The sequence below is a fragment of the Primulina tabacum genome, chromosome 6 (assembly GCF_025594145.1).
Source record: "Primulina tabacum isolate GXHZ01 chromosome 6, ASM2559414v2, whole genome shotgun sequence".
Taxonomy (NCBI): domain Eukaryota; kingdom Viridiplantae; phylum Streptophyta; class Magnoliopsida; order Lamiales; family Gesneriaceae; genus Primulina; species Primulina tabacum.
Genome location: NC_134555.1, coordinates 10,002,722 through 10,026,470, shown reverse-complemented (window position 1 = coordinate 10,026,470; position 23,749 = coordinate 10,002,722). Strand labels below are relative to the sequence as shown.

General features: G+C 36.2%; 1 protein-coding gene across 6 annotated transcripts in view; it reads left to right on the top strand.

Moving 5' to 3' along the window:
• The window catches only part of LOC142549135 (uncharacterized), a 31,356-nt gene extending 29,510 nt beyond the window's left edge, over positions 1 to 1,846 (top strand). For 5 of the 6 annotated variants that reach the window (XM_075657930.1, XM_075657931.1, XM_075657929.1 and 2 more), the window contains 4 exons: positions 464 to 556; positions 853 to 1,116; positions 1,221 to 1,343; positions 1,435 to 1,843. In XM_075657930.1, the coding sequence (XP_075514045.1) occupies positions 464 to 556; positions 853 to 1,116; positions 1,221 to 1,343; positions 1,435 to 1,779 (825 nt within the window). In that variant the 3' untranslated portion in view covers positions 1,780 to 1,843. Of the gene's footprint in view, positions 1 to 463; positions 557 to 852; positions 1,117 to 1,220; positions 1,344 to 1,434 lie in introns of all 6 variants that reach the window. The other variant, XM_075657933.1, reaches the window with a different exon arrangement.
• The last annotated feature ends 21,903 nt before the right edge of the window (positions 1,847 to 23,749 follow it).

Here is a 23,749-nt window from a genome sequence, read left to right as displayed (position 1 = left end):
ATTTATCATGATTGTTACTCTAGCTTGGTGTTATATAGCTTAATTGCTTCATTGGAACTGTGTTTGGTGATTTCTCGAAGAATTGAATTGTTGTGGATGCTTGGCATGTCAATATGCAAAATTAGTTTATTCAGAGGGTGCAAAGCGCCAAAATCTGGTCCAAAAATAAATTCCATCAGCAAGACCATTAAAAAACTTACTGCTGGATGCGGACCCGTCAAAGAAACTCTAATTTACTGGTTCCATTCTTTGAAAGGAAATTTTAATGGTACAATGGGTAAGAGTGATCTTTTCAAGTCTGTACACCAAAAACCTTCTTTATTCTGCATCTTTGAACAGGTAAATCGTATAGCAATTTATCATGATTGTTACTCTAGCTTGGGGTTACATTGCTTTTTTTTTCGTTTGTTGCAATTCACTTGATAAGGCTTGTAATTAATATCTTGGTTATGTTATATCTGAGGAAAAGAGTGCAAGATTTAGAGCAATGAGGGAAAAACAAGACCACATTCACACAATGAGCCGGAGAGGTTATACTCGTTTGACTCACATTATGGTAAATATAATTTTTTATATTTTCTAATTTAAGTAATAAGTAATGGTATATATATACATCTTTTGAATTTATATATTTCTATATTTAAGGAGAAGACAACTCAGGGAGATACAAAAATTACAAGATCAAGTTTGGATTGAAGGGCACAAGAAAAAAAATGGGGAACCTAGTACTCAAGCTGTTGGAGAGAAAATAGTAATAGAATTATGTTTTTTTCTTATTTGCATCAGATCCTAAGAAAAAAATGACCAACCTAAATTTTTTATTTTCTCATAAATTATCTTTGTTATTTGCAGAAACAAATACAAGAATGTCCACCTGAATCTCAAAACACAACTAACATTGCTGATGATGCAATTAGCCTTGTGTTTAGAAAGGAAGCTCGGGGTAGAGTGTGTGGGATGGGCTTTGGAGTTACACCATCAAAACTTGGAGCTTATGTACAGCAAAATGACACTGTTAAACAACTTCAAGATATGGTGCATAACCTTCAACAAGAAATGCAAGAAATGAAGTCCATGTTTTTACTAAGTATAAGACAACAAAATCAACAAGAACAGGTTAGTAATTAAACAACATACAAAATCAGTTTGATATATTGTACACTTAAATGGTTTTGGATTATTATGATGACATGCTTGACACAATTTGTTTGTAAACTTAGGTTGCTAGTGGTGGAATTGGTAGCGGTATTGGGAATGAATTTGGTAGCAATAGTGATATCAATATTGGTGCAAAGAAAAGTTGTGATTTCGATAATGTTAAAAAACATCTTGCTACAGCTCAGGTAACTATCTTAAAATTATGTGTTTCTAAACTATGATATTTTTACAAAATAGAAATCGTAAAATTAACAAATTTTTATTGTTTATTTGCAGTCAAATTTGAAGAATGTGAATTGTGGAGATATATGTGCTAATAGTAAATGTAAGTTGCTTCATTGGTCTGTTGATGGATTAGTTGTTGCAGAAGGTCGAATTGCATCTACAGATCCAAACACAAAAGTTCATCATGTTGTTTTTGGTGGATCTTGTTGGAAAATTTGGGTTGATAAGGTTTTGGTAGATAAAGTGGATCTAATTCGATCAAATGATGAAATGCAGTTTCTCGATGACGCAATAGGAAGCATGGTCGCGTGGTTATCTAAATTTGTAGTATTGTGCGATTTATATAGATTCTACAGATTTTTGTGGATTGAAAATTTAATCATTGATATTTTCTAGCTATTTTGTGACAGATTTTGTATCTTGAGACTTTCTGTTTTGGTAAATATGATGAAAAAGAATTGCTTTTATTAATTTTGTGTGTGTATTATACTTAAATTTGCACTAAATTTATTATAAAAACTTGATTTCTCGTTTCTATGAAAAATCGAGTTTTTCCGCGTTCCAAGCGCCGCGGCTCTGAACACACGGTAGAGGCAGCGCCTAACATTTCGCACCATGTAGCGTTTAGGCGCTAGGCATATGAAATTGAATTTTGTTGTACAAATTTTCTTTTAACGGCGTGCAAACCTACGTCGTTGATGTTCTTATCCACGATTTACAGTGCGCGCTATCGATGCTTGTATCCATGACGTATAATGAGAGCTATAGATACAATTATTCGCAGCGTGAGGTGCGTGCTGTCGATTCTCGTATCCACGACGTGTGTTGCGCGCTGTCGATTCTTCTATACACGGCGTGCACTCTTGTATCCTCAACTTGCGGTGCACACTGTCAATACCGTTATTCGTAGCAAGCATTGTCCGCTGTCAATACCTATGACTTTCAACATCTTTTAACTGTGCAGCATGCAATGCGCGCTACGGAAAGCCCATTTTCATGCTACGAAAATTCATTCTTGTTGTAGTGGTGGCTCGGTGTTTGGGGAGAACATGTCTTGGTTTGGAGGTTAGGGCTCGGTTTTTTGTTAGAAAAGAATAAGGGCTCGAACTGGGTCCACGGGGTGTGGTTCGTGGGTCAAAAGGGTAGTTTTAGGTATGAAAAGTTTATGTTTAAAGTTTGGGAAGAAATATAAGCTTTGAATTAATTCTGGATTAAAATGTTTCACGGTTTAGTAATTAAGTCAATAAATGGAAATGCTCGGGTTTACGTCTAAGAAAAATATTTTAAATCAATTTTAAGCTTATATGATGGTTTGGGATAGGCTCAAGTCGTTAAAAGTAAGAAAACGTCAAAATCGGGAATTTTAGAGTCCAAGGGTAAAATGGTCATTTTGCGTCCCGGGTAGTAGGAAAAGCTTGGCAGTGTCCCGAAAAATCATAATACATGCTAAATGATATTTTTAAATGTTTATGATGAAAATATGGAATTCTATGATTTATTCTAAAGCTGTACGATTTTTCCTGTTAAAAATGCTATTTTACGAATTTGGAAAGGACACGATATGTTATGAAATAAAAGGAAAGAAAAATATTTTGAAGGATGTGAATTAACTGTGACAAACAAGATATGATGTGATATGATATGATATGATTGAGAATAACATGAGGGAGAAGGCATCGAAGGGAGCTCGTTTACAGGAGAAGGCATCGAAGAGAGCCCGACGATCGTATTTCTATTTACGGCGGTGCCTAATGCCCTTCCCCATGCGCAATGGTGACCTGAGATTGATCAGTCGACGACATGATATGATTACAACTAGTCACTTTCAAGGATCAAACTTCACCCAAAATGATATATGATAATGGAAAAGTTTACAATTAAATGATTTATGATTTATTTATGCTTACAAAATTTACGCTAGCTATTTTAAATAAAATTATGATTTCTATGCATGTGTTGTATATGTATTATTTGTTACTCATGGTTAGAACGTGCTAAGTCATTAGACTCAATAGGTTTGGATGGTTGAAGGAGAGGATGAGACTGGGGGAAGGCGCTAAAGCTTGAGTGGATCGATCCGGCTGTACACTCCCGAGGGACATTGATTTCCGCATTTAGTTACTTATTTAGTATTTAAAGTTTTTACCAAAAAATTTTGAGGATTTACTATTTATAGTTTCATGCTTTATTTTAAAGTTTAATTTTGGTTTGTTTTGAATGTTGACATATGATTTTGGTGATTGACGTTATGGATTTTATGCATTTAGGATTTTGGAAATATTGGGTTAATTTAGTATGAAATTTTGAATTTTATAATAAAAAAAATTAGCATTTTAAAGTTAAAAGGTAGTGGACGTTTCATCTGGTTTTGTGGGTCCTAGCAGCACTTAGAGCTTGCTTCTTTCTGGGTTTGTTTTCTTGCAATGGGTTAGGCATGTAATTATTTTTTAAAATATAGACATGTATAAGAATGTATTTTCGAATTATGGTATTATTATAAAAAGAATAAATTCAAAAATATTAAACAATTCATGACATTCAAAATTTCAATAAATACATGAAATTCAAAAATCCAATACAATATAATAAAGAATTTAGAAAATTTAAGTCTATGATATCAATCAAATTTGGAAGAAAAAAATACATGCAAGACGGCTTGAATGAATATGATCGAGCGTGTCGTGCTAATAGTTGGAAGAAGATTTAAGAAGCGTTGTTGTCTCAGATTTTCAAGCTGGACGATGATTAATGATGAAGAATCAAGCATATTCAAGCAATTGAATGAGTTCAAAGAAGAATATAATGAAGGAGTGTCGGGCAACAAAGCATGCGGGTGCAAAATGACCCGTGAGGACAGTAGCTGGCGCGCACCCGTGCAATTGAACGCATAGCCACGCACATCGGGTAAACCCCGGCGCGCACCTACACCAGAATTGGCGCACCAGTGCACCCTCAGCTGGCCAAATACAGAAGCTCACGCGCACTCATGCGCACCCGCACGAATTCACGCGCATATGCGCGCCGAGATGCAGATTTTATTTATGGAAACCTTAATTTGCGAGTTTTTTGAGTTTTTACCTTTTTAGTTATTAACGATGTTTTATAAAACACATATACAAGAATTGTAATACACATTATTGAGTTTATACAAAAAAATTTATGAGTTTTCTCTCAAAAGTTTTGAAAACGTTGCTTTGTTTAAACAAAATCAAACTTATCAAAGATTTAATCTTTTGGCATTTGTCGATTGTTTTCACACGGATTGTCAAAGACAAATTTTTTTAAGGTTTGTTTGAATCTCAATTGTTTCATTCGTTATTATTTGTTACTAAGATTTTCATAGTTTAGGGGTGAATATCACACACAATTACTTGTTTCAAAAAGATCTGGATAACACAACGTTATTTATTTCATTGAATCGAGGGCGTGTCCTCAGTTTTTAGCGTTTTTGCTCTTCTTGTTTGAAGAATCGTATCATTTGGTAACAGAGCTTTTGGTTCAATTTGATTCAAGTAAGTATCTCATTATTATTATCAGATCTACTTATTCTTTCGTTTTGTTTTCAGATCTGCATTGTTCTATCATTCTTCGTCTTTCGTGAATTTTGTGATTCTCGAAATTTGTGAGTCGTGCTTTGTTTTTTCAAGTTGCACAAATAATTCTTGTGCAAATCCAAAAAAAAAAAGTACAAAAATTTCGAAAATTTTGCTATAATTGAGCATTGATTTTTTGTTCTTACCTCTTTGTGATTAATATTCAAGTGTTTCTCACAATCAAATATACGATATCTTATGTTTTGGCACAGTGAGAATTCAACTGGATATGGGTGAGAATCCCAAGATACGATAAGTTTACGGCCCTTACACGGTGAGATTGTAACCGCTATATGGCTTCGCCCTTTAAAGGAGTATTAATTAGGGACCGATATCAGTAAACCATGGAAAATATTTTGGGACTGGTAATAAAGAGGAATCAAGAAATCTATTTTCATTATTTTTATATTAAGTTTTTTTTAATTCGAGTTTCAAGAAGCTTACGCATATTTATTTATGTTTTGAAAATTTTTACGTTACAATGACAATGTTGTTTATGATTTATAAATTGGTTGGATACTTTGATATACGAGGTTTATTGTTTTCAATAGTGTGATTGTTAAAAAACGTTAGTGTCGGGTAACCCCGGGCACTGGGCGTGAAATTTAAGTAGTATCAGAACCATCATATTCATAATCTAATTGGGACAAATTTTACCAGAAAAATAAATAAATAAAAATCGATCAGATTATGGTAAAGGGTTTATGCAGTACTGTGTAATAAGTAGTATTCACAACTTTGTTGTGAGGCATGATTCGAAAACGCAAAACTCCTTCGTTTAGGCATCTGAAATTGCATTTTTACTGTTTTAAGAAGGTTTCGTAAAACTCATAAATTTCATAGGAAACTGGAATTTAATTCCGCCAGCTGTTCTGGAATCTTATTGATATATTATTTCAATCCATATGTCAATATCCGAACTTTCTATTTTTAGAAACTTTCTCGAAAAATCCCGTTCAACATGTTTTTTGTACTACTTGTCAAATATTCTATGGAATTGTATTACAAAGACAACTATTATTAGTCTATATTATTGAGAATATACATATAAGAGTAAAGTTGACTTAAGATTCTAACTTAATATGAAATATTTGTCTCAGAGGTGATAAATTATTTATGAAAAACTAATATGACAAAATCTGATATAAGAATTATATAATAAGTTTTGGCTATTCCAAAATAAAAGTTGATTTTTGTGTCAATAGTTAGTTGTATGAGCATTAATGTTGGATTATTCCTATGATAGACGGTCTTTTTGATCAACTTAAAGGAGCTACAGTCTTCTCCAAACTCGACCTGAGGACAAGCTATCATCAGCTAAAGCTCAGAGCAGAAGACAATATCCCAAAGATAGCCTTCAAAACAAAATACGAGCAATATGCTTTCACGACAATTTCTTTTGGATTGACAAATGCTCCAACGATCTTCATGGACCACATGAATAGAATTTTCAATTCATTACTTGAAAAGTTCATAGTGGTGTTTATCGATGATATCATTGTATATTCTCCAAGTGAGAAAGACCCTGAAGACCACATCTGCCTAGCTTTACAAAAATTAAGGGAAAAATAATTTTACACCAAATTCAAGAAATGAGAATTATGGCTAAGTGTTACTTTCTTAGGTCATGTGATATCAGAATCAGGATTGTAAGTGGACCAAAGCAAGTAGAGGCAATTCTAGATTGGCCGAGACCTAAGAATGAAACTGAAATTAGAAGCTTCCTCGGGTTAGTAGGCCATTACTGGAAATTCGTCGACCACTTCTCTTCAATAGTTGCATCATGACGAGAATCACAAAAAATACAAATGCAACTGGAGCGATGGATGTGAAAAGAGATTTCAAACATTAAAGGAGAAGTTTGCATCTACATTAGTGTTGGTATTGCCTATGGAGGACAAAGATTTTACCATCTACAGTGATGCATCAAAAGAAGGTCTCGCATGTGTACTTATGCAAGAAGGAAAAGTCATTACTTATGCATAAAGACAACTAAAGTTACATGAGAAGAACTACCCAACTTATGACTCGAGTTGGCAGTAGTGGTCTTTGCTTTTAAAATTTGGAGACAATACCTTATGGTGTCAACTTTGAAATCTTCACAAAACACCAAATCCATAAGTATTTTTTCATTCAAAAGAAATTAAATATGAGATAAAGACCATGGATAGAGTTACTCAAGGACTATGACTTGACAATAAGCTCAAAAATAAGTTAGTCGATACTTTAAGTCAGAAAAACATGGGTAAGATAACAATAGCATCATTCTCCGTGCAACCATGCCTTTGGGAAGAACTTAAGTTAAATCAGAGTCGAGAGATGACACTAGAGAAGTTCAAAGTATAAGCCAAGGAAAGAAAGTCAACGGATTTTCAAGTGGACCCAGACAAAATCTTATGGATGAGAGGACGATTGTGTGTGCCATACATCAACATTCTTTGACCAGAAATGGTGTCAAAGGCGCGTAAGTCAAAATTATCAGTCCATCCCAGTAGTACAAAGATGTATATGTACTTGAAAGAAAGTTTCTGGTGGAACATAATGAAAAAAAGATATCGCCAAATTTATTTCTAAGTTCCAAGTATGCCAACTGGTGAAAGTAGAGCATCATCGACCGGGAGGATTACTGCAACCATTAGAAATCTCAGAATTGAAATGAGAACATATTTTCATGGATTTCGTAGTAGGTTTTCCAAATTCAAGACAGAGTCATGACGGGATATAAATAATCATAGATAGACTCACAAAATTTGCGCACTTCATACTCATCTGCATGAATTACAATCTTGAAAAGGTGGCTACTCTATACATGGATAATATTGTGCGGGTACATGGAATGCTAGCAAGCATCTTGTCAGATAGAGATCCAAAATTTGTGTCACGTTTTTGGAAGACCTTTCAAGAAACCATGGAAACGAAATTTACTCTTAGTATAGCTTAGCGCCCTCAAAGTGATGGCCAAACAAAAAGAACAATTCAAACCCTAGAGTAAATGATAAGGTTATGTGCCCTATATTTCAGTAGTAATTGGAGTGAATATCTACCCCTATTAGAGTTTGCTTACAATAAAAATTATCTCAACAGTATTGGAATGACTCCATATGAAGCTTTTTACAAATGGAAGTGTTGATCACCACTGTACTGAGACGAAATAGGGGAAAGTGCCATAATTGGGCCACAACTAATCCAAGTGATAGTGAACAAAGTGGCAATCATTAAAGATAGACTCAAGCCTTCAAAAGACTGGCAAAGATTTGGCCGATATTAAAAGGAGACCAGTGGAATTCACAATGGGTGAAAAGCTTATGTTGGAACATTTCATGTTCGCAATCTTGATTTTGATGTTAACAAAACTTGTTATTTTGTTTTTAATTAATTTACCTACGTGCGCAGAAAGCTAAAACTGATTAGGATTCGAACTGATCGGTTTACGAGCCAAAACTAAAGCTATCGAGACGCAAAATGAAAGAACCAACTGATTGTTCGAACTGAACCAGCCAACTGATAAATCAAAGACCAGTTCAGCTGATAGGTGGCTTAGCAGAAGCCCGACCAACTGATGAAGAGCCCAACTGACCAGTCCAACTGATTCAGTGAAATCAGTTCAGCTGACGAGCCAACTGATTTCCCCAAACCAGTTCATCTGACCAGTTCAGAGCATCAGTTAGGAGCCAATCAGTTTGCAGAACACGACAAGCTTATCTAAGTGGAATCCAACTGTGCACAATGGTATAAAAGCAACTGTACGATCAAAGTACAATAGTGAACGTTGCACAGAGCTTAAGTAGAAATGTTCCAGAATGACTGTCGGAAAGCACAAGACAAATTTTGAGGAACGAATTCAAACTACAACGAACATATTTGATGAGTCTTGGTGTACGGTCACATTGTCTCTATAAATACAAGATCAAGACCATCAACATCAGAGTGTGTGAAGAACAAAAGGAGAGGAAGATAGGGCACACATAATTCATATCAGCTTACAAGAAGCAACCAGCCCAGATTTGAGGGAACACTTCAATGTGTTATCAGCTTAGATTAGAAGCATAATTCCCTAAGTGTGTGAGAACACTTTCGTGTTGTATTCATAGATCGGTTCTCACACACGCACACACAATCACTCACAAATATAGAGAGATAAGCTTATTGAATAGTTGAGTGAGTCTTGCACAAAGACATTAAACTTATGTATGTAGTCTTCGCACATAGACGTTAAACAAGTATTGGCTGGAAGGTGCTGCCTTCAGTCTAGACTAGAAGTTCAGTTAGGTAGTAATGTAAGTCCTAAACTATAATGGGTTATTATAGTTTTTGTAATCAATCAAAGTCTTCTAGTAGATGATATCAAGGTGGTAGAAGGGATGACGTAGGAGCAGTTGAAGTCTCCGAACATCCATAAACATATCCTTTGTCTTTAACTGTTTAACTATTGTTTTAAACTGACTTAATCAGTTCAGCTGATATCAGTTCAGTTCTTCCCATAACTGAAATGATACAAGCTCGAACTGATCCCCTTATTTCAGTTATTCAGTTCTCACAATTAAAAGCTTTAAACTGATCAGCTTTCTTAAGGAAGAATTATTTCGAGTATTTTCCGGTTGGTTTGAAAATCAAATTCAATTTAATTCATCGGTGTTTACATTCTTAGAATACGAGCTCTTGCAGCACATTGACAATATTGTGTTTGAAAAACCTTTAAACCGATCCTATCAGCTTATATAAGGGTCTCACCAATAAAAAAAATCGTTCAATTCAGTAAAGCTAGAAAATTGAATCATAGGTACGTAGAACCATTAGAAATTCTGGAGATATTGGGCACATTAGCTTACAGACTAGCATTTCCACCTGATATATCAAGGATTCACAATCGCTTCCACATGTCTCAGCTAAGAAAATACATCCCGAACCCAAGCCATGTTCTGGAAATTGAACCGTTCATGATCTAAAGTAACTTGGGAGAAGGGCTAAAATATGATGAGGTCTCTATTCGGATTGTGGACACCAAAGACCAAGTACTAAGACGACATAACATTCTCTACATCAAGGCGCAATGGTCCAACCACACAGAACAAGAAGCTACTTGGAAGTTTGATAGGATTTTCACCTCATCACATATAAATACTGACCGAGTTTGATAGGATTTTCACCAATAAGGTAATATGCATTGAAGAATTATCTCAAAATTATGAAATAAATACCAACCGAGTTATGATAGGATTTTCACCTCATCACATATAAATACCCTCATCCTATTCTCAAAAATTACACCTTCGAATTCAGTCTATATTTTGAAAATCATCTCCCTAAGTGCTGTCAAATTTTTGAGTCAAAGTTATGCCAAGTATCGAAATATTATCCATGTTCAAAATTTTCTTTTCATCGATTCACTGCTCATAATCCATTCTCCACCATTCAAAATACGTCTTATGTTTTGAATAGCATATCCAAAATTCAGCCAAATCCAACAGTTAGTTTTTCGTATATAGACTCCGCAAGAAAACTGCTAAGATTCTAGGTGAGAATAACTTACCTATTTTTTTTGTTCTTAAATAGGTCAAAACATTATCCAAACTCGATCTCCACCATTCACAATTTATTTTACTTACTTTTGGACGTATTGTAAAAGTTTAAGCCCGATCCAACGGTTCAATAAATCAAAAAGAATTTTTCAAGATCTCTGATTTTTTGACCGAAGTGCGCTACGTTTTTGAAGTGCTGTTTGCATGATTCTTGTGTGGTTTGGCTAAATAATGACATAAGAAACCCGAGTTGGATGGCTGTTTGGGCTCATATAAACTTGAAACCATATTTGGGTAAGTAATAAAATAAGACCCCGAGCTGGATGGCTATCCGGGTCCTTTGAACTTGAAAACAAAACTAGTTAAGTAATAAGTATGAAATCCAAACAGGATGGTTGTCCAAACCTTTTTTAACTTGGAACTAAGATTGGTTAAGTAATAAACATAAAACACGAACATGATGACTGTCCGAGCCCTTTTGACTTGAAAACAAGATTGGTTAAGTAATAAACTTAGATGTCGATTATCTGAGCTGGTTGGAAGACAGACTTAAAATAGATTATCATCGACGCCAACCTGAGAGAGTTCGAGATGAAATAAATAGCCATAGAATACGAATCTCATTCACGTTTCTGAGCATGCGGTCGAACTTATGGTGAATGTCACATTTGTGTCTTGCTTTTGGAATGCCACATTTGCGGGATTATTTTATGCCGATCGGATCAGGATTTTAGTGATTGACACATTCGTGTTCATGAATAGCTCATTCGTGGTCTTATTTTACGAATTCCACATTCGTGGTTTTTCTTTTATGAATGCCACATTCGTGGTTTGACATAGTGTCGAGCTGAAGGTTGGGCTTTTGGATGCATGCCACATTTTGGGGCTTTGTTTTTATGAATGCCCCATTTGTGAGCTTTGTTTTTATGAACACCACATTCGCGAACTTACAAAGTGATGAGCTGAGAGTCGAGATTTCGAGTGAATTCGACATTTGTGAGCTTTGTTTTTATGAATGCCACATTCGTTGACTTACATAGTTTCGAGCTGGTGGTCGGGCTTTCGTATGAATGCCACACTCATGGGCTTTTTTTAATGAATGTAACATTTGTTGACTTACATAGTGCGGAGCTGGTGGTCGGGCTTTTGAATGAATGCCAAATTCTTGGGCTTTGTTTCTGTTAATGCCACATTCATGGGCTTACATAGTTTTGTGCTAGTGGTCGGGCTTATGCATGGATATCACATTCATGGGTTTTGTTTTTGTGAATGCCACATTCATGAATTTACATATTGCCGACATGGTCAGGCTTTGACAAATGCCACATCCATCGGTTTTTCTTTTATGAACACCACATTTGTGGTCTTACATAATGCCAAGATGGTCAGGCTTTGACGAGTATCACATGTGTGGATTTTTCTCTTATGAGTGCCACATTTGTGATCTTACTTTGTGCCGAGCTGGTTGGGTTTTTGTAAATGCCACATTCGTAGTCTTAAGTGGTGCCGAGATGGTCAGGCTTTAGTGAATGTCACATTCGTGGACTTACATGACATCGAGCTGGTCAGGATTTTCGAGGTTTTCTGTCTGGAAGCGTCTTTGCAAAGATTGCCAACAAGTGTTTGGCTTTCATTTTGTTGTGTTAAATTACTTTACCACATCATATGTTTCAAAAATAACTGTATGACCAATGTAATAAAGTGTATTGATGAGAAAGAAATCAAAGAATAGCATCTATTGAAAATCACAAGGATCGTCTCTTCCGAGGATGACAATGGTGGGCTCTTCCAAGGGTTAGCTCTTCCGAGGATGACCAAAATAAGATCTTCCAAGTATGATCCAGATCGGCTCTTCTAAGCGTGACCATGATGAGCCCTTAAGGATGTGCTTCTGTGAGAGAGACTAGAATGTGCTCTTGCATGGAAGCGTAGGATGAGCTTTTCAGAAGACCATGATGTGCTATTTTGAAGAATACAAGGATGTACTTTTCCTAGGAAAACCAAGACGTGCTCTTCCGAGTAAGACCAAAATGTGACCTTATGAACTGTTCGGCGAAAGATCAATATCTCTCCATTGAAAATCAAAATAAGGTGTGCTCGACGAAAGACCAAGGTTTGCTCGGACGAAGATGAGAAGTGTTTGGCGGAAGACAAAGGTGTGCTCAGAGAAAGATCGGGATGAGATCTTCCATTGAAGATCAAAAACTTTTTCGGGTAAGACCAGGGGCTCTTTCGTAGAATACCAGGGTGTGCTCAGAGGAAGATCGGGATGAGATCTTCCATTGAAGATCAAAAACTCTTTCGGGGAAGACCAGGGGCTCTTTAGTAGAATACCAGGGTGTGCTCGGACAAAGACCAAAGGCTTTTTAGATGAAGACCAGGATGGGCTCTTTCCATGAAGATGAGAAACTCTTTCAGGGAAGACCAGGGGTTCTTCCATGGAAGACCAAAAGTTGTTCGGGGGAATACCAAGGGCTCTTCCAAGGAAGACCAGGATGCGATCTTGCTTTGAAGAGGATAAACTATTCAGATGATTCGGCTCCCCATAATAATATTCTTCATTTTATTCCTCTTCGCGGTGCTTATCCTCACGATTCTCATTTTCTAGGTTCTCTTGACGGTGAAACATCTTTCCTCTTCATATTTTATTTGCAATCTTATATCTTTTTCTTCAAGTTCCCACAGACGACGCTAATTGATGATACCAAAATTTTACTTTGGGCTTGGCCTGGTGAGCGGGTCTTCCAATCTTCGTTGCTCAATGGATCGGGTCGGTACTGTAGGTTATGCACAATCAAAATTAAGGTTAGGAGGCATCGGAGATTTTTCCAGAATGATCTCACCAATGCTTAAATCAATCCGGATAGTAAACTTTAGAGTGAGATATAATAGTGCTAATTGAGCAAGTGAATGTGAGTGAGTAAAATAGTAGTCAATAAATTGAATTTTTAGATGCATAAGGGGATAGATACCTTATAGGAGTAGGATTCTTGCTAGGGTATAAATTCCACCTGAGATGAGATGACTCCTTAACCATGCCGACTAGTTGATAGCGGCTAGGACTCTTGCCTTATCTCGTTGATATTTGATCGAATCTCGTATTTATCGAGTTCTCTTATTTATCGACGAGAATGTCTTCAAATTCTCTAAGTGCATTCGATCTCGGGCTTCCTGGCCACATGAATGGGCATGTACTTCTAGTAAACAGTTCGGACCTTTAATAAACAAGGTTGCTGAATCTGGTCTTATTAGAAATTCATGAGCTCGGACTCTTGGCTCGGATACTTACTATATGGTTGGGCTCGGTAGATAGGCACTTGATCAATAATGTGGCATGTGCATTAAAGGGCTATGACCAATTTTTATATGGGCTTAAATCCGTCCAGATGTGTCATTTTAAGAAGCATCAAGCTGTTGGAATATTATAAGTTTCAGAGTTTGAGATTTAAATCCACAAAAGAACTGAAGAACCAAACTGATCGGACGTAATCAAGAGATCATAACTGAAAGAAGATTTAAAATTGATGACATAAAGTTCAGTAAACGAATTGGCAATTGGAGGTGAATACTTCGCGTAACTAAATTGGAAAAACCTTTATCAACTGAAGTATCCAAAACTGAAATGACATCAGTTAGAACTAATATTGATCAGCTGAATTGATCTGTCGATCAGTTGACTCCTGATCAGTTAGCCACGTCATCAGTTGTAGTATCAGCCGAAAGACTTACAGTTTGTACAAAATCAAAACTGTTTGATACTTCGTATACTATTAGATAAAGTCATCTACTTGGACTAGACGACGATTCAACGGATATTAATCATTAAATGCATTCAATGTGACTGTTGGAATCAAAACTATATATATCTTATCGATTCAGTTGAAGAAGGTTGGTGAAATATATTGGACAAACAATCTACAATCATCAATCAGTTGCGATACATTTTTCGATCATTTCTCAGTTTACATATCTCACACTTAAATTTAATTTCATTGTATTTATTTATAGCATTCAGGCTACTCCTTAAGAGCGATTCAGTTATTTGTTGTAAGGTATTAAAAAACTAAGAGTTTCAGTTTGGCAGTGTATAAGTCCAACTGAAGTAGATTATTATAATATGTTGTAATACATCAAAGTCTTTTAGTGAAAAACATAATCTTGATATAGAAGGGTGGCGTAGGAGCATTTTAAGACTCTGAACATTCATAAAAATCATGTGTTCTATTTTGTTATCTATTTAGTTTTTAGAGTACCTCACCCTCAGTATTCAATCTACATTTTCGTCTAATTTTGCACTATCATTAGTTGACTAATTTATATCGACTAACAAGATTTCAAAATCAGTCCAATTAAAGAATTGATTCTTCTTCAAAAGATTTCAAAAAGCCAGAGTGTTTATTCTATCCCCCCTTCTAAACTCTCCAACTACATTAACCGATCCTATCAAGTGTTATCAGAGCGGTTAATCTTGTCTTGTATACTCTCACATGCTCAAACTGATAGTCATGCCATAATTCAACGAAATTATCATGTTCTTTAGAGAAGAGTTTGACGATTAAAAGATCAGAATGCAGGCTCATTTAGCTGCTCAGGAAGATGACATGTGGTATGTCATAATTTACGGACCCATGAAGATTATGAAAGCCAAAAAAACTGTTGCTCTTACTGACGGAGCACCACATCGTATAGAAAAGCCACGAGATGAGTGGACTTCAGAAGATGAAAGAAAGACTAACTTGGACAATGTTGTCAAGGACATCTTATACAAGACACTGGATAAAAACACATTCAGCAAAATTAAAATTTGTAAATCAGTTAAGGAAATTTGGGAGAAGTTAATTCAGTTGTGTGAAGAAAATGAGCAGACCAAGGAAAACAAACTTTCAGTTGTTGTTAAAAAGTTTGACAACATCAAGATGAAAGCCGGAGAATCAATGAGTGAATTTGATGAAAGAGTAAGTAGCATCGTGAACGAATTGAATGCACTAGGAAGAGTGCACTCGAATAAAGATATTGCATTAAAAGTAATGTGTGGTCATTCCAAGGAATGAGATGTCAAAACTATGGTCATGAGAGAATCGAAAGATCTGAATAATGTGGAGTTACGTGACTTACTTGCAGATTTAAAAGCATGCGAGTTTGAAATGCAAAACAGAGAAGGAGAGTAAGCAGTTACAACTGGTTTAAGTGCACTAAAACTAGAACCAAGAGTTTCAGTTGAGAAGTCAGCAGAATAACTGAGCAATGACGCAATGTCATTGTTTGTAAAGAAATTTTTGAAGTTTATGAGGAAGAATCAAGGTTTCTTCCAAAGAAACTATCATAAAAATGAATCAAATGAGGAACCAAATGCGTGCTTTAACTGCGGAAAGACTGGAAACTTCATTGCTGATTGTCCAAAGCCGAAAAAGGATAGCAAAAAATCAGTGGAAAGGGTAAAAATCCCTTTGAGCACATAAGAAGATTCAAGGATGAGAAAAAGTCACCCAGAAGAAAGAATGAAGCATTGGTAGCTGGAGAGAATAACTCAAAGTGGGCTGAAACTGACAGCGAAGCATCTAAAATCGAGAGCTCATGGAGCTCAAGTGATGAAGAGGAAGTGAAATACCTTATGACTTATGATGCAGAGCTGGATTCCAGCAGTGATCAGGTATTCGACTATAATTTTACTGATTTCACACAATAAGAACTCATCTCCACATTGCACGATATGGTTAACGAGTACCGCAAACTAGTTATCTCCTTTGAAGAAGCTAAGGTTAAGAAAAATGATCCCTCAAATGACACGGCTAATAGTTTTAAATCAGCTGAAAGTTTAAATGTCAAATAGGAGATTGCTAAGCTGATAGCTGAAAAGAGTGAAAGTAATTCTTTGATTCAGCAACATCCTCACCACACTCACTTGTCATACACAAGTTAGGTAAAGTTATTTGGAACACAGAAACTTGCAGACCAGTTTGATTGATCCAAATCTGGGTTCCCAAAAGACTAATCAGTACTGGACCCAAATATATTTGGATACCAAATTTTTTATTATTTGAGATTGCAGGTTACAGGTGAACTGATCAAAGATTCAGTCTGGTACTTGGACAGTGGATGTTCAAGACACATGACTGAAAATACTGAACTGATATCTCAACTGATCAAATATTCAAGTCCCAAGATCAGCTTTGGGGACGCCTCACAAGGTAAAATTTTGGGTAAGGGAAAGCTTATCCATGGTAATATTATTATTGACGATGTCTTACTTGTTGATAATTTGAATTATAATTTAATCAGCATCAGTCAATTATGCGATCATAATTATTTAGTTGAATTTATTAAACATGCATGTACCGTCAAAAATGCAACTGGTGATGTCATTATAACATGAAATAGATGTTGAAACACATACAAAGTAAGTTGGAGCAATCAACCCGGTAAGCCAGTTTGTTTGGTGGCCTCAAATCAATCTCAGAACTGGCTATGGCATAAAAGATTTGACCATCTAAATTTCAAAGCCATCGCACAATTGAGGAAACATGAACTGGTAACTGGTCTGTCAAAATGCGAGTTTTTAAAAGATAAAATTTGTTCTTCTTGTCATTTCGGGAAACAAGTGAGATCATCTTTCAAAAATAAAAGAAATAAATCTTCTACTCGATGCTTAGAACTGATGCATATGGATCTATTTGGTCCAATACAAGTCATGAGCATAGTGGGAAATGAAATATACACTAATGATTGTTGATGATTTCTTAATATTTACTTGGGTAATTTTTCTTAAATTAAAAGATCAAACTGCTTCGCAACTGATAAAAATTTTCAAGAGACTTTTAAATGAGAAATCAAATGGGGTTGACATAATAATATCGTTGAACTGAATTTGTCAATCAGACTTTATCTCAGTTTCTTGAAAATCTAGGAATCAGGCATGAGTTCTCAGCTGCAAGAACACCACAACAGAATGGTGTAGCTGAACGAAGAAATCGAACTCTTAAGGAGACAGCAAGAACAGTGTTAGCTGATCCCGGTATTTCTCAAATTTTTTGGGCAGAAGCAGTTAACACAGTGTGTTACACTCAGAACAGATCAATGATTAATAAGAATCATTCGAAAATACCCTATGAGATCTGACATGGTAAGAGAAGTGTGGGTTCATATTTTAGAGTATTCGGGTGCAAATGATTCTTTCATAACAATGATAAGAATCAGTTAACTGCCTTTGATGTTGAGTCAGATGAAGGATTGTTTCTTGGTTATTCTTCCGTTAGTAAAGCTTATAGGATATTTAATAAGTGTACTCTCAATGTTGAAGAATCTATACATGTTATTTTTGATAAACTGTGCTAACTGATAAGCCAACTGATCTAGTTGAGATGATTAATCGCTTAACAAATATAAGTTTGGAGGATGACAGTGAAGATGAAAATCATGTTGTCAAAAACATCCTTTGAACACCAGAGCCAGAAGTGGTAGAACAACCAGTTGGACAGGATACAGTTCCAAATGATCAGTTTGTAGAACAACAAGATCACATTCGAACACAAACTGACAATGTTTCAACGGAAGAAGAAGAAACTGGTCAGTTACAAACTGAACAAGATATACAAATATGTCTAACATATCCAAACTACAGATGGAGCGGAAATCATCCTCAGAATTTGGTAATAGGTAACCTATCTGATCCGATAAAAACTATAAATCAGATGTTGAACTTATTTATACATTCTGCCTTTATATCGCAATTAGAACCAAAGAAAAATGAAGAAGCTCTAGCTGATCCCAGTTGAATAATTGTTATGCAAGAAGAGCTAAATCAATTTACCCATAACAGTGTCTGGACTCTAGTTCCAAGACCAATTTCAAAATCTATTATAGGTACCAAATGGGTATATAGGAACAAACTGAACGAAGATGGTTCAGTTGTGAACAACAAAGCGAGACTAGTTACACAAGGCTACAGACAGGATGAAGTAATAGATTACGACGAGACATGTGCTGCAGTTGCTCGATTGGAAGCAATCAGGATATTCCTAGCCTACGCATCCTTCAAAAACTTCAAAGTATATCAAATCTATGTGAAAAGCGCATTTCTGAACGATAAGTTACAAGAATAGGTCTACGTAGAACAACCTCTAGGTTTTGTAAATCACCTACTCCCTGATCACGTTTATCATCTTAATAAAGTTTTATATAGTCTAAAACAAACACCTAGAGCTTGGTATGAGACATATCCAAGTTTTTAATTGATCATAATTTTATAGTGGGAACAGTTGATAAAACTCTGTTAAAATTTACAAAGAAAGATCATTCATTATGTTGATGATATCATATTTGGGTCAACTAATCTCAAACTATGCGACAAGTTTGCTAAGCTGATGCAGGATAAGTTCAAGATGAGCATGATGGATGAACTAATATTCTTCCTAGGTTTGCAAGTGAAGCAACTCGAAACTGGTATTTATATCAGTCAGATCAAATATACAAAGGAACTGCTAAAGAAATTTGGCATGGAAACATGTTCAACTGCATCCACTCTCATGAGTTCATTAGTTAAATTAGATAAAGATGAAGGGAGAATAACAGTTGAGATGGCAATCTACAGAAGTCTAATAGGTTCTTTATTATACCTAACTGCTAGATGTCCTGATATTATGTTTTATATTTATTTATGTGCTAGATTTCAGGCTAATCCTAAACAATCGCATTTCTTAGCTCCTAAACGCATATTGAAATATCTAAAAGGCACACAAAATTTGGGCTTATGGTATGCTAAGGATTCATCCTTCAATTTAGTAGGATATTCAGATGCAGATTACACAGGATGTAAGCTTGATCGCAAAAGTAAAAGTGGATCATGTCAGTTTCTAGGAGACAGACTAATCTCATAGTTTAGCAAGAAGCAAACATCCATTACTACTTCTACAACTGAAGTTGAATATTTAGCTACTGGAAGTTGTTGTGCTCAACTACTCTGGAAAGATTATAGAGTGATAGCTGAAGAGTCACCAATCTTCTGTGACAACACCAGCTCTCTTGCGGTTACATATAATCTAGTTCTTCATTCCAGAACCAAGCACATTGATGTCAGACATCACTTCATCAGAGATCATACTTTCAACAAAGACATTAGGTTGGAATATATCTCAACTGAACAACAAGCAGCAGATATATTCACTAAGCCACTACCTGAGACTAAGTTTTCTTACTTTAGAAATATTTTAGGACTTATTGACTTACTTTAGAAATATTTTAGGACTTATTGAATGACCTATTATTACGGTCAAACTTATAACGAACTGTCACACGTCTAAAATTTGAAAAGTCACGAGACATATTTAGTAACTGCCTTTTCTCATATTTGTTCTCACACTTTCCAAATTCTCCAAGTCTCAAATTCTTCAGAGCAAATCACATGTACTCTCTTTTCTCTCTTTACAGAGAAAATTCAAGATCCAAATGGCATTACAAACCCCAGCTTTCTTGTTGAATGCAGTTGAAATCAATTTTAAATCAACTCTCTCAAGCTCTAACGAATCATTTCGGAACGTTTTTTGAGAAGATTGAAGCATCTGAGCTTCGTCACTTCCTAGGGCTGGCTACTCAGGAACTTTACTCTCCTGAGCTCCTATCAATTTATGGGTCCAGCTCAGTCACCATTAATGGAAAGACTCATATGACAGTCAATAATCACTCGATGATTATTGATGAAGCTTATTCCAGCAACCTCTTTCAACTGCCAGCTGACGGAATTTCAAGATTCTCTGAAGTATCTACCGCTGATATTGAAGAGATGCAACTACTTCTTTCTGCCAATGGGCAGCCAATAAAAGTTTTTGATGCCAAGCGAGCACTGAAGCCAGAATATCAGTTTCTGGCAGATATTGCTACAAAGGGCATCTTAGCCAAGGCCACTTCCTTCTCCGCCTAAACACTAGAAAAGTTTCAGGTGCTGACCGCCATTATGAAAGGAATCAAAGTCAACTGGTCATCAATCATATTCACTATTTTGAAGAACATCTTTCAGACTGTCAAGAAGTCAAAGGGGTTTGCTCCTCAACTGAGCAAACTGATTGAAGATTCAGGGGTTCCTCTGAAATCATCTTATTCAACCACCAAGTTCAAAGTCTACACTGTTCAAAACACTCAATCCAAAAAAAGTGGAGTTGAGGAAGGAGCTGTTAAATCGAAGAAAGCTGTTAAGGCAAAAACAGCAGCTGCCCCTAAGTCAAAGAGGAAACTGGTCTTGTCCACCAGTGATTTGACCCCCTCTCCTCAATTCTTGAAGAAGCCAAGGTCTCAGAAGATTAAGCCGACAGCTACTCCAAGAGCTCTTCTTGAGCTCGTACTACTACCCTCTGGAGCTGAGGAACCTATTCATGTAGTTCTAATTCAGTCAGTTCTACCTGCAGCCAAACTGAAAACAAAAACTGCAGCTAGATACCCCTCTACAATCATAATTGAATTCAGTGAGAAGCTAAAGCTGACTAGAATTCCATATCCTCTCACCACAGTTGTCTGCCCCACAATCCTATCACAAGCACGCCCAAAAGGAGTGCTGATCAGAGAGGTAGTGGACACAACTAGGTCAGGATTAGATCTGCCTCATGCTCTAACTGATCCAAAGGGAAAGGCGAAGCTGACTGAATAACTGTGACCCATAAATGCTATTCAAACCCAAATTGATCTCACTATGGATGCCTTCAATGAGCATGCAGAGCTGAAAATATTGCATTATGAAGAATGGGTGCAATTCAAAACTGTCACACTTGCAAAGAAACTAAAGAATAAGGCGGTTCTGAAAAACTTTAGATCACTGGAGTCAACACTGATGAAAGTTGTGAAAGCAACCTCAGTTGCCCAAGCTATGGAAAGAAGGTCATACTTCTTTGACTTAATGAGAATCAAGATGCTGACTGAGGTGACAGCTGAATTGAATACGAACTATGATCCAGCTGGTCCGAATGCATACACTGATCGAGCAGTCTTTCAACAACTGGACTCTGATCTCATCTCTCTCCAAATAAAGGTTAAGAATTGGGAGATAGGACAGCAGTTACACGTTCCAGTGGATACCAGCAGTCCGAAAACAGCTGAGGAGTTCCCTCTAACTGAAGTGGCAGAGGAGCAGTTGACAGCTCCAGCTGAAACGGAGTCAGATATGGTGCCAATTCGGACTCACATCGACCTCATCTGAGTGAAATAAATGAGTTTGCTGAGTCTAAGCTGGAAGATTTTGATGAATGGGTAAAGTTCCGAACTATAGTCTTTGCTAGACGGCTGTGGAAAAAGTCAGTTTTAAAGGAATTTATTACTCTAGAGACTACATTGTTGAAGACGGTCAAGGCTGTAACCATCGCACAAGCCTTGAAACGAAGAGAATATTTTTTGATTTAATAAGGATGCAGAGGCTAGCTGAAGTAACTACCGAGCTGAAATTTGATTACAATCCAACCAGTCCAACTGCTTATGATGACATAGCAGTATTTCAGCAGCTGGAATCAGATCTCATCTCACTGCAAATGAAAATCAAACTATGGGAGATGGATCAGCAATTGTACATACCGGTTGAGACCACAAGTCCATAATCAACTGAACAAAGTCATCCAACTGAAGTAGTCAATGAGTAAGTTGTTGAACAAGTTTCTGAGCGAGAAACTGAATCTGTTCCTGAGCTGATTCAGCCATCCATTTCTGATGTACCTTCATCATCTCAACCAGCTGGACAACCTCTATACACAGATGTTGAGTTGTCATTGGCCAACGTTGACGAAGTAATCCAATCAGTTGCCACTGACATCCAGCTGAACTTCGAATCTGTTCAACCAGCTGAGAAAGATGTATGCCAAAGCTCAACAGAACAACTAGCCTTGGAGGCTATGCTAAAAGAAATTGAAGATGAGATTCATTCAGTTGTTATGACTGAAAAATGACATGGCCCAGTTGCCTTTTGATCAAGTAGCTGATATGCAACAGCCAACTGATGTGTCGTCCAGTTCAACTGCTCCTCAGCTCAACACCTCAGTTCAAGACGTTCAGCAGAAAGCAGTTGAAGCCTTCATAGCTGAATTGGAGCAACAGGCTATGACTGAATCCCATGCCTTAGAAATGGTACCTTTCAGAGAAAAAGAGAAAGGAAAAGCTCCTGAATTTTCTGAAGCCTTCTCTCCTGAAGTACCCATTGATACTGACATTATGCTTGAAGGTATTCAGTCCAGTCTACACAATTTGACAGCAACTGTCTCTGAAATGAAGTCAACTCAGCTGATGCATACGCTCATATTTGACTTATTCAAGGAGAATACTATGAAGGACCTCAGGCAGGTTACAAAGGATATCACTACCTTATTTCTCCTTGTTGATCAACTGAAGAGAGACAGAGTGACAATTCCAGCTCTTTTCCAGACTCAGGACATGCTTGTCAACAGAATTGATTTCGTACATACAAGCTTGTCTAAATGGATGGATTTGATGCAGGAACATATTCTGAATGCCATATCTCAAGTCAGCTCGGAAGTCGACCTTCTTTCTAAGCTTGCTGGTGTTGACAAAAAGGGGGAAGAAGAGCAATTAAATAATTCTAAGAAAATACCTAGTCAATCAACTGATCAAGGACCTGCTGACAAAATAGCTACAAAGTGAAGAGCAGTCAGTTCAGCTAGGTATTATTGTATTTGTATGAATCTGTATATTTGAAGATTATTTTATCTACAATGAAGTTTATCAGTTCTCGAATTCTATGTTTTGTCAAACACCAAACAGAGAGAAATTGTTAGAATAAAAATTTCGGGCTTCGACAAATAAAGTTTTTTAAGATTGCAGAACTGATCGGCTCAACTGAATTAATTCGAACTAAAACAATCTAAACTGAAGTTGCCCGAGCTAATAATTAATTAGTTAAATAATCGGAGGCAATCGAACTGATCAAAGCTAACTGAAGATTTACAATGATAAGTAATATTTTTGACATAAAAAATAATATTTTTCATTGATGACTCAATTAAGATATATGTCTCATGAAATTGACTCATGAGACCGTCTAAAAAAAAATTTGTGTAATTTGAAATAAAAACATAAATTATTCTATTGTTTCCTTGAGCTTTAGAGACTCGAAGGAATGATATATAGTAAGATTCAAATTCATTTGTTATATTCGACATTAAATAATTTTATTCTATTATTTTGATGACCTCACAGCCACTTTCCACGATTTTTCTAACATATTAATTGATTAATTCACATTTTAATCGATAATATTAATAAAATTCATAT